We start from the raw sequence: 12,077 nt of genomic DNA, 5'->3' as shown, positions 1-12,077 counted from the left end.
TTTCCAACACTGTCTAACAACACATCGCACAACCTAGTTCTGCTCAGGCTTACCCCGACCCTTACTCTGCAGTCAATATGAAACTGTAATGAATTCTTGAGCTGCTTCTCTCCAAAGAACGAAAGAACTACGAAGAACAGTAAACTGCAGCAGCAACAACTGAGTCCATAAGTTGAGTTAGATTGTCATGCAGGAAAGATACTGTTGTGCTTGGTGGAAGTGAGGCAACACAGTCTGTCTAGACAACTTGGTGGCTCCTCTGCTCCAGCAGAGCAAATGAAAAAAATGCTGAGGCCACTGGTGACCTCCTATCTTTCAAAAGTGTGCCGTCTCCTCCCCTCATCCTGCTCCTGTCATTACAGCAGTGTCTTAAACACACGAACACACACACCCTGCCTCACGTCAACCCTCGCTATAGTATTAACATAAATGACCTGAAATTGACAAAGTCTTTGAACCACTCAACCTTACACAGAAATAGAACTACACATAAACACACACATGTAAATGGCAGACACTGTCATCACAGGACACTCCCAGCTCAAACCAAGGCCCTGTTGTTTTGGTTTCAAAACAATACGGCCATTCTGCTAGTTCATCACAAACACTGCTCTATTTAGACGACACAAACATACAGTGGGCAAGTCCATAAACGCGCACGCACACACACACACACACACACACACACACACACACACACACACACACACACACACACACACACACACACACACACACACACACACACACACACACACACACACACACACACAAAATCAAATTACAGTCACTCTTAGTCACATACAGCACGTTAGAAGTTACACACTCATACACAACCACACATGCATACCTGCATAACAAAGTAGCCAGCCGCACACACGCACACAAACACACCCAAAGTCACCCACTCACATTCATACACATGTGCACACACACACACTTGTGCACGCACATTGGTCTCTCTATAGTTATGAGGACCCTCATTTATGTATTTGCATTCCCAAGCCGCTTCACCTAACTTTGACCATCATGTTTAAATGCCAAACCATAACCAAACCCACTTCTAATCTGCAGCATGAAACCAGGACCAACAGTGTCCTCACAACCATAGAAAGACGTGCACACATGAAGCAAACAAGTCTGAAAACCAAACAGAGATACAGAGATACATAAGCATGTATTCAACACACACACACACACACACACACACACACACACACACAGTCGGTCATTGCAGCCAACGTGCCTGGACAGCTCAGTGAAAACACAGGTTAAAGTTGAGAGAGAGAGAGAGAGAGAGAGAGAGAGAGAGAGAGAGAGAGAGAGAGAGAGAGAGAGAGAGAGAGAGAGAGAGAGAGAGAGAGAGAGAGAGAGAGAGACATGGCTGGCATATCACAAGCCTAATCTATCTCTGCATCTATCTCCCCCTCCCTCTATCATTCCCATCTCTCTCTTGTGTCCAACAGCAAGTTGACATGTTTTCTTTATCCAGATCATGCAGAGCTGCACAACAATATGAACTCTCATACCAGCCCCGTGGAGAGTTGATACAGCAGTTGTGAGTGTTGGTTTTGCCCACGTGAATGTTGTTGTAATGATGAAGGTGCGAGTGAAAGAAAAGAGCGCGCAGATGCAGGGACAGTTCTGGACGTTAAACACCTCAGCATGAAGCTGTAACCTGGAATTTCTAAAACCTACGTGAATAAATATTTCTGATGTTAAACTGAGCCTGTGACTCAACTCATAGCTGTGGTTGTGCATCTTGTTCACCCTGTAATTATAAATACAGTTGCGCCTTGTCTGTGGTGCATCTGCTAATGGAGTATAAACACAAATATACACTGCTACATTGAAAATGATGAAAAAAGAGTCAGGAAATGCTGTTTGGACACTATGTGCTTGTGGCTGTTGGCAGTGTTGATGATGTTGGCTGAGTTGGTTTTACCACAGTGAGTGTTGTGTTAACAAGAAGCCTGGATGGCTAGAAAGCACTGAGCCGAATACTGTTGTTATAATAACCAGAGAGGTTAGCAACACTCTGCTGAGCTCAGTATGAATGGAGAGTGGTCAAGGAGAGTACGACTCTTAGATCTTATAGCTGCAATGAGAGAGGTGCCAGTAGCTCCAGACATCAGCCTTGTGCATATATTTTAGACAACTTTTCTTTGAACTGAAGGAAATCCACTCAACGCACAATGACATTTACTGGCTGTATGTAGATTTAAGCTCAGAATATCATCAACTGTGGAATTTTGAGAGAATATTTCACACAGCAACTTTAGTCTGAGCTCCATTATGGTTGAATGTGACTACAACAACACTTTTTTACTCTTTGTCTCACCTTGTTTTCTCTGTATCTCTCTCCTTGCCACTTTCACCTTCTTTTTCATAAGCTTTCCACACCAAACGCTCACTAATTACACCAATGCATTCTGGGTAAACATTAGCAGGAGGCAATGGAATAATTCATGTCTTATTGGCTAATCAATCTCATCTCCTAGCCAATGGTTGTGTGACGTTCAGAGTGAAGTAGGTTAATGGCTGGATGTTAAAACAGCCTCCACATCACTGTCTATTCAGTGTAATAGGTCTGTGATGAAGTTTTATTGGGCTGCTGTGGGAAACACTCTTAATAATCACTATTCTTCCAGTTGGCTTTGCAAAAATAGAAACATTTCATTTTACTGGAATCCCCCTTTAAGACAGACATGATAAAGACAAAAACATTTCTAAACTTATTCAGATAGTGTCAGTTGTATGTGCTGAATCTGACGGGTTCTCTTCTTGTTAAAAGGATGCTGCTACCGTTGCCCCCTCCACCTCCACTGGCATCAATCCGGGTTCACTGTGGATAATTGCTGGGATGTGTTTGGGTTTTTGTTTTAGGTTTTTCAGACTGGAAAACATGGCAGCAGCTCTGGAAACGTACAAATTATTTTCAATATTTTCAACAAATATTAGGGACACAGGTCATGCAAATTCTGAATCATGTTTAATTTCAGCTCCACAAAGCCTCGTTCAGGTAGTTCTCCGTGGGCAAACTAATTAATACCTAGCTGGTTATTCAGGAGTTGTAAGACAACCAGTTGGACACTGTCTTCATCTGAGTTTGCCAATTTGCCAACATGTAAAAAAGTAAAGTTTCTGGGAAGTAAAGATTCATTTAAAACTGAGTCAAAAAAAGTTAGCGTTAATAAGGGTTGAGTGAAGGAAGCAGCGGGATGGTAGCCACTGGAAACCACCTTTCCAGAGACCTCATTGAGCTGCTACTCATGTTTTACAGAGTTTACAGCTGTTCTGTGAAATCTATGTGTAATAAGAGCATAAAAATAAAACATAATTGACTTATAAGGCATTTATGTATGCAAGCCAAGAACGGCCATACTTGCAAATATTTTTTTTTTTTTTTTTTTTATCAAAGAAAACTATTTGTTGTTATCCCAAGATAACGAGATATTATTAGCAAAAAACATTTTTTTGTTTTCTCATGATAATAGTTATTCTTTAATCTAAGGATAACAAAACTCCATTATATCGGGATGACAAAAAAATGTTTTCTCCTGATAACATCTCGTCAATGGGAGAGATAACATGATTAAAAAAAATATTGGAAAAAAAAAAAAAGAAAAACGTAAAATTTGACAGCCTGAAATTTAGTCACTCTTCTCTGGTCACTGTCCCTAAGGTCAAATCTGAAAAGCCTCCACGTCTGAAAATTAATCTCATGGTTTACATACATTTACTTTATTCCAGATACAAAGGTCCATATAAGGGGTCCAGAAACACTGGAGAAAGTTTCATGCTTTTCTCATAAAATGCACAGTACCTTTCATATTACAAGCTTAACTGCTGCACTATACCCTTTCAGTCTGGGGAGGACAGATGACATAAATGTTTACTTTGCTCATCCAGACTTTCTCAAGAGGTTCTGGAGTTTGTTCCCGTAACCCTGTAGGTGCGTTTAGTCTACCTCTGCCTTAAGAGTTGTTTTAGAAACAGAAGGCAAAACATTTTGTTTGTGCATCTACGTGTGCTCGTATTACCTCTACACCATCATATTCCTGCTCCAATGCTGTGCAGTACTGCGGCAGTCCCAGCTGGCTCAGCCATCGGGAGATAGACTGGTGCTTCATGGTGATACATGTACACACACAGGCATGTACACAGAAGTAGGTGAACTCTGAACTCTCTTATTTCAGATGGACCCTGAAACAGAGAAGCAATAAAAAGAGCATTTTTAACATTTTTTAAATTGATGCCAACATTATAAAAGGTAAAACCTTTGTTCTTTAATCTCACACAATGGTAGTTTCACTGTTAGGTGCAATCACCACATGTAATGTAATTAAAAAGAGACACACAGCCTGAGATTACACATCCCCTCCCTATTCAGCGTCCTCTCACAGCTCTGGAATCTGTCAGTTTACTATTAGTTGGCTTTTGGAAAGTACAAGCTGACATGAATGATACATGTTCAAAACAATTTCAGGGGGGGTCTGGGAGAAGGAACTGTGAACAGTAATCACAGAAAAAGTTGTGGGAGGTTTCACTGAAAATATCCAAACCAGTTCAGTCGGTGCAAGACACAGTTTGATACAACTCAAGGCTGTACACGTACTGCACCCCGCTGCAGAAAATATTCACAGAGACATTACATCACTTGTGTAAAATGATTTTGAGATGAAGGAGCTGTGGTTTTATTAATTCTATGTGATGAGTATAAGTTAGTTTTGGTTTCTATGTTTTGAAGGACGCCATGTAACTCGACTGTAAAACTAAGGAACTTTAGAACAGGCCCGGAGAGCTACTGCGACAACCCTGGGAATCTGAAAATGTAACCTTGGAAATGCAGTAACAAAGATGGACCATGTCTAATGCCTGGACAAAATTCAGTATACACTACATTAACAACAGAAGAAATTATTTTAAATCTACAGCAACTATTTATTGTCATATGTCATATGCGATATGTCAATAAATTGTATCAGAATGTTGGAAAATGTTGAGACGCCATCATTTTTATACAATACCGTGTGTGTACATGCAAGTCTGTACAGGGGATGTGTGAAACAAACCATTTATTTTCCACAGTCAAGTAGTTTTGTAGCCAAATGTTGTTCTTTATCAGTCTAAAAGGCGATTAACAGCAACTCTACAGATATTCCAAAGCTGTAAACAGCCCTGGGTGTCGATGTCTCGGTCTCAACAGGAGGCTGATAATGAGACTGGGAATCAAACTGAGTGTGTGCTGCCAGTCAAGATAGTCACAAAACATTAAACAGAACTCTCCATGAATTGTGGAACTGAACACTGGGAATAAGAGCTGATAACAGCCCTGCTTATTACTGCCACAAATCATCTACCAAGGAATACCAGGCTGTCACTAAGGCAACATACGCACACACGAACACAAGGTGATAAAATGATAAATTATAACAGTGTCATGTTACAATAAATCTCGGTAAGTACCGTGTTTACAGAATAGGTGTAGGAAATTAGCTGAGTTCAAAACTGGCTCCCTTTAGAAAAAGCCTGTTAGTGTCTTCAACAGGCTAAATCACCACAGCACATCTGCAGACACAAGAGGAGAGAGCAGAGCAGAACCGTGCTGCACAAAAAAGCAAGTGGCCATTGGGGATTATTACTGTAAAAAGTATCAATACTACCTCATTTTAAAGCTTTGCTGATACTAATCATAAACTTTCCTGCACTGATCAGCGCTCTGCAGCAGAGTCTCTCAAACATGTGCCATTGGGGGCTGAGGAAACCTCAACTTTCCACAAGTATGGTCGGCTTCCTAAAATGAAGGCAGTAACACGATAACATTACAGAAGAGGTGTGAAGGTGAACGTGGTGCTTAAAGCAGAGCAAAGAGTGCGGGTCTCTCTAAACTAAACTATACATCTGTGTCTTTTCATCATTATGATCAATGAGAAGGAAAAGATACAAAAATCAAAGTCATCTTTTATCAGGACATTGATCTGTATATTGTGATATGATCTATGATCTAAAATTAATTGAGATGTTAATGGATGAAATAACTAAATCCACTCTTGCCATAAATCAGTGCTGCTCATTGTCTTTAGACATTGTCAGTGATTGCCTCATAAAAGCAGATGTTATTAAAGGGATCATCTCACAGACTACTGCATATTGTCAATTGTCCACATCAGATCACATTTTATCTCATACACACCACACTGATCCCAACTGTCCCTGGGTATTTCCATGGAAAAACAATGCAGGAAAGAAAAAACCCTTTAAAATACAGACAGACATATTGTACCTTCAATACAAAGAAGTGAAGACCAAATGATGTATAACATTTGCATTATAGATCTTTGATATTCCTCTGAAATACCAATAGGCTCATAATCTGCAACCCTCAGGGATGGAAACGATCTGATTTATATGGAAATAATGTTGTTCCAGATCAATGGGAAACAAATTTCTATTGATGAAAACAAGAATAGGTTTCGCTGCTGCATTTCAGTACCTGTGTGTTGTCGTGTAGTGTCATTGTGTGTCGTCTGTGTCATTGTGTAGGACCTCCATTACACTTTATTGTTCATGTGTGTGTCTGCATGAATATGTGTGTGTGCGTGGTGACATGTAATTGGTAAAGTCAGGACGACAAGAGCCTCGTCAGGCAAAGAGGCGGCGACTGAGCATGTGCAGTAACCCCCACACACCAACCCAATCACATTAAGTGATGTCACAGAGATGTACATGATGTCACTGGATGTTAGATCCCACAACAAGCAACCACTCTCCAGGACTACTGTTGCTCCACGCACACCCGCACACACACAAACACAGACACACACCCTCTTTCAAGCACATCAATCTAATCTATGAGTGTGTGTCATCATGTAGATTAGAGAAGAGGAGTCGTTCATACAGTATATGGACTCCTGTCAGTGTCTAACACCATTTCCAGTTTAACCTAATGAAGGAATGGAGGTCGTTCAGGAGAATGAATGACCTCTATGTTCCACCAGCAATGAGCTTACATACAGTTCATATAAAGCACCGGGTACCAGGAGGAATACTCTTTACCCTCTTACTGTCCAGGCTTACATGATGCCTGTGCTTGTATGTTATATTATTGACCATGATTTCTACTTTGCCTCTCCTTGCATGACCTTTTCTGAAAGCTAACGACAGATGACATACAGTAGTAACATACTGACACTGATATTATTTCCATGCATCCATCCATTGTCTATACCGCTTATCCCTACAGGGTCACAGGGGGGCTGGAGCCAATCCCAGCTGACATTGGGCGAGGGCAGGGTACACCCTGGACTACACGTGGGTCATACATGTGCTTCCAGCCCCGTTCCAGTGTTCGTTAGGCAGTCTGAGCTCAGATGAATCAGCAGCCAGATCAGAGGGTTAAAATCTGATGAGGACTGAATTCCTGAACCTGGACTTTTTGGATTTGTAATGTCAAAATGTAATTCTGGTAAAGTGGGAGTTGGGGAAGGAATTTGTTTCGTGAATCTGAAAAAAAAAAAAAAAAAAACGTCATGGGCACACTGACATCAACCCTTTCTACCTCTTTCACCGCTCCAAGTGAAGTTCACATGCAATGTACATTTAAGTCACCTCTCACTGCCGTTTGGAGCCACCACTGCGCCAAATTGCCCAGTTGACTTTCACTGATTTAAAGGGATATCACAGAGGGAAAAGGGTCTAAGTAACAGTGCCCTCCATATAATTACCTTAAAAATATGCCTTCAAGTCTTACCGCCTTAACGACTTTGGTGAATTGAGAAGCTTATGCGGCAAGAGGATGCCAATGAAACCTGTGCTGGCCACACCCCCCGTCTGTCTACAGACCTCTCAGTGCATCTTTCAGCCAGATGATCAGTGGAACAACTGAGCAGCACAGACTATTGAACAGCTGTATGTCATTTCAAAGTGTGGAGACTTTTCCCTGATTATTGCGAGTGGTTTATCTCATAAAATTTCAAAAGGGCTCCACATGTCTGGTCGAAATCTCTTGAGAGATCACAGAACATTTCCAGAGAAACAAATGAGCACTTGGATTCAAACTGAAGAGTTGGTGGAGGAAAAGCAGTTCAAGGGTGGAACAAACTACCTGCAAGGAAAAAGGGAAAGATATGCATTTGTTACATGTCCTTTGGGAAGGTTAGATTTTCTGTTCTGGATTAAAAACAAACACTGGTTGTCCTTGTAAGACAGGGGCAAATCAGTAGGGATGCCACCAACTGACCAAAGAAAATGGTTTCATCATTTAGAACTCCTAGGAATCTCTTTTATTTATTTATGTATTTGTTTATTATAGCTATGGAAATTTCCCTCTTTGTTTACAATGGAAAGGACATGCTCATGCTTGTACATAGTCCCAGTAGTGCTGACAGGAGGGGACGGTACAGAAGAGGTCAGCATATGTGAGCAGGAAAGGAGCGTGCGCTGAGGAAACGAGTACCCAGCAGAACCAGTGAGCGAGTTCACCATCAAGAGAACCGAAGCCGTGCTCTGTCTCTAGAGGGTTCTTCTTCCTGTCCGGTCCAATCCAGCCGCCCCCCCCTCGACCCCCACCTCCCTCCTCTCCCTGTTGGTTTGACCTCAGCTTTTTCCCATGACCACATTTCTCTAGAGCATTGCCACAGCCTCCGTTTTATTACAGAATATAAATAGGGCTATCCCAGCCTCCCATGATCTAAACAGGCCTCGCACAACACCTACGCAACTATGGAGAACAACAAACTCCAAACTAAAGTCCAGACGGCCAAGACAGCGTTAGAGGACAATTTCTACTTTACTCAGTCACTCTCTAATGTCTGTATTGGCTGCCTTTTATAGTCCAAGGGCATCCATTTTGCCAATCACATTAGACTGACACAATCCAACAAATTGAATTAAGCAGCAAAAAATAACATCAGCATCACCACCGAGCCAGTTCCAGCTGCTGTTACTCAGCCAGACAGCTCCATGTTTGATTATTCCAAATCAAGGATGCTGTGTGGGGAAAGATAAGACACCTCCACTGAGTTACAGTTCCAACAGCAAAATAATCCAGCTGGCAGGGACGGTTGATTCCTATTTGTCCTATACAAGGGAAATAAAACACATGCTGAGAAAACAAACGTGGAAATGTAACTGTCCACTCCAGCTGGAATACAACCAAAGTCAGTGCAGCACACAAAGTTCAGGTCATGTTGCACATAGTTTAACTGGTTAGTAATGTGCAAACGATTTCACCACAAATGGTACGATGTTGCATGAATGTGCATAAAAGTGATTCAAATAAATTGTACTCATTAGTGTAGTTGGACCCAAGCATCCTCAGTCTTTCTTAACAGCGTTGACCGGAAACTTTAATGCAGTTATTTGCGACTGAAATGTACTTCAGAGCGCAGGTCAAAGCATCAACATAACTGACTCCCTTTGCAATTAAAATGAAAAATTATACACCGGGCACACAGCTTTGCATTGCAAATATGAAAGCATGTAATGTGTCATTTTTCAAATTCAGGAGAAGTTCAGTAACAGCTGAACCTCTCGACTTGTGGTCTGCAGTGTTTTTCAGCCGCGAATGTCTGCACCACATCAAAAACAAAGAATAGTATCATCTCTCTAACGTGATATCCAACAACACATATTTCTGTTGTTCCGTGGTCAATGCAAAAATTGACCTGAGCACAAATGAAGGCAGGAACAAAACAGATGCTCCATGACTTCTCCTGAACCATTTCAGAGGTGTGACATTAGACATTTGACAGAGGTGGAATATCATATCCTCCCCGTGGTTGTGTGCTTGCTTTGAGAACATGTCTGGAGCTGTCCGAGTGTGTTTAACTGTAGCTTCCAGTAACTACTGTGTAGCTGCTGTTTTTCAACAAGGAGGCCGTTTTTCTAGGAATGGTTAAAAACATTTCCCATTTGCTTGTCTTCCTTTCCTCTAATCCTCCAAACGTCTTCTTCCTCCTCTCCCATAGTTTCCTCATACATTCCTTTATTTGGTTCTCCTTTCTAACCTTCCTATCGTCTCTGATCTTTCCTCCTTTCTTCACCTTTATGGTCTCTAATCTTCTCCTCCTCCCCTAACTGATCATGTTCTGTTAACACATTACTACTCACTGTGCTAACACTTCCTCACTCATCTCCTGCACTTTTAAGCATTGTTTCGGTCTCTTTTTGTCTCCTTCCATCCTTTCCTTTGTATGTCTATCCATTTATCCTTCGACATCATCTCAGAGAGTTGAAGCCACTTCACAGCTTTCTGCATTTGGTGCACGTGTGCATGTTTGAGCTTAGACTAAACGGCTGCCGGAGGGGTTTGCAAAATTGACGGCCTCATGACACTTCTCTCGCACACATACAGGTGCATATCAAGCGTGGCTGGGCTTGCAGATGAGTAGCCACACAGCAGCAAACATCTTATTTGTGTGAAATTCTAGATGACTTTCCCTAAGTCTGGGCTGCAGGCCATTATCACACTGCACCACAGTTTTCATTAGGTTTGGGTTTTTGCCTCCAGGAGGTTGCATTTTATGCAAAGTTTTTTTCTTTTCTGGTCATAATCTGATTTAAATGTTCTCTCAGATGCTAATTTTCCCTGCTTTATTGGGCATTTAAATACAAGGCTCTCTATGTTTCTTTTATAAGGCCCAAGCAAAACAGGAATATACTTTGGCTATGTGAAGGTCATCTCCTGTACTTTTTCCTTTGAAGAATGTATTCTCATATTACCTAAATCAATACACTGACAGTAATCAGTGTGATATTTGTGGACTGACTTCATAAAGATTTATTTCAATCTAAAAACAGTTTTATTCACGTCTCTGACTGGAATCCCAAACAATATTCAGGAGCTTTGAGCCAACATGGTTCTTCATCACCATTTGCTGCCCTATAAAACATCACTGTTGATATGTATAAAACATTTAAAACTAGTCATCACTTGTATGGAATTTATAATTGAATTTCTTTTTTTCTTTTCTTTTTTTTTTTTTAAATGGGATGAATCTTACTAGTGCAGTGTAAAAAGTTTTCATTGTACTGCAATGAAATCTTGCAATTTATTGTACTTGTATTGCAGTTTCTGGTCAGATCAGTGTTTGTGAAAATTTTAATTAAAATTTTTGTAAAATTTTGTTATTTTCTCTACTCCTGTTTTTAAAAAGTCCCTTGATTCAGGAATATTTTTTAGGAGAATTTGTGATACTCTCTGAAAAATTTGTTTTAATAATCTATGCTTGGAATGAATTCATTTTTTTTATGACAGCAGCTTAAAGACAGGAGAGGATAAAAAGAGAAGGGAGGTATTTGCAAGACTCTGCTCTGAGGTAAGGGCATTCCTAAGAGGAGCTGCCTGGGCTCTGCACACAAGCAGCTGTTTTGATGGAGGAGCTATGGAGAAGGTCCAGCAGTACATGGGGCCCCCCCAGCAAAGAGGAATGCTTTTGGCTCATTTCTCTACATCTTTGAATCCCTGTATGTAACAATGCAAGAATCGCTTGCATAACTGTTTAAAGCAATTCACTGTACAGTATAACACAGTTTCATGCAATGACATGATGAAACATCATTTTCAAGCAGGCACATCGGTCTAAAAGTGCATCTATTAGAAAAAAATCCCACAAACGCATAAGTTCAAGAGGTCACGTCTGCTTCAGTTTCACTTTCCTCAAACGCTTTCATTTTTTTTCTCTGATTTAAACACAAAATATGTTCAAGATGCAAATAAAGTGAGTCGCTGGCTGACTGCAAAAAGTGGCATCCTGTCAGGCAGACGGAGCCTCTGCCAACGAGGCTGAAATATTCTTCTCGTGATATTCTGTTGCGGTTCTTTTCCTCAAGAAATGCTCATAAATCGCAGCGACCACGATTTCAGTAACAAACAGGTCTTACCTCGAGTGAGTTGCACACCGGCGCTGCAGGGGACGTGCGACCTGCGCGCTGAGGATGTAATGCGGAGCTGATGGAGGAGACACCGGCTACAAAGTTCAACTCAGCGAATGACACATCGGTGGGAGCTGCTCTCGACACCTCAGCTGAGGTCTGCAGGAAGCCACAGCCCCGGAGTACCTGTCAGCACCGGG

At 41.3% G+C, this 12,077-nt stretch overlaps 1 protein-coding gene across 1 annotated transcript in view; it reads right to left on the bottom strand.

The window, feature by feature from the left end:
* bcar3 (BCAR3 adaptor protein, NSP family member) overlaps window positions 1–12,045 on the bottom strand; it is a 76,427-nt gene extending 64,382 nt beyond the window's left edge. The window contains exons 1-2 of the mRNA XM_071486308.1: window positions 11,887–12,045; window positions 4,044–4,206 (exon numbers count right to left, since the gene is read on the bottom strand). Of these exons, the coding sequence (XP_071342409.1) occupies window positions 4,044–4,133 (90 nt within the window). The 5' untranslated portion in view covers window positions 4,134–4,206; window positions 11,887–12,045. The remainder of the gene's footprint in view (window positions 1–4,043; window positions 4,207–11,886) is intronic.
* Between the last annotated feature and the right edge of the window lie 32 nt (window positions 12,046–12,077).

The sequence above is a fragment of the Trachinotus anak genome, unplaced genomic scaffold, assembly GCF_046630095.1.
Source record: "Trachinotus anak isolate AG129_WGS33_773 ecotype Australia unplaced genomic scaffold, CSIRO_AGI_Tana_v1 ptg000010l, whole genome shotgun sequence".
In the NCBI taxonomy this organism is placed as follows: Eukaryota; Metazoa; Chordata; class Actinopteri; order Carangiformes; family Carangidae; genus Trachinotus; species Trachinotus anak.
Note: the sequence above shows the minus strand (reverse complement) of the source record. Positions and strands in the feature narration are given on the sequence as shown.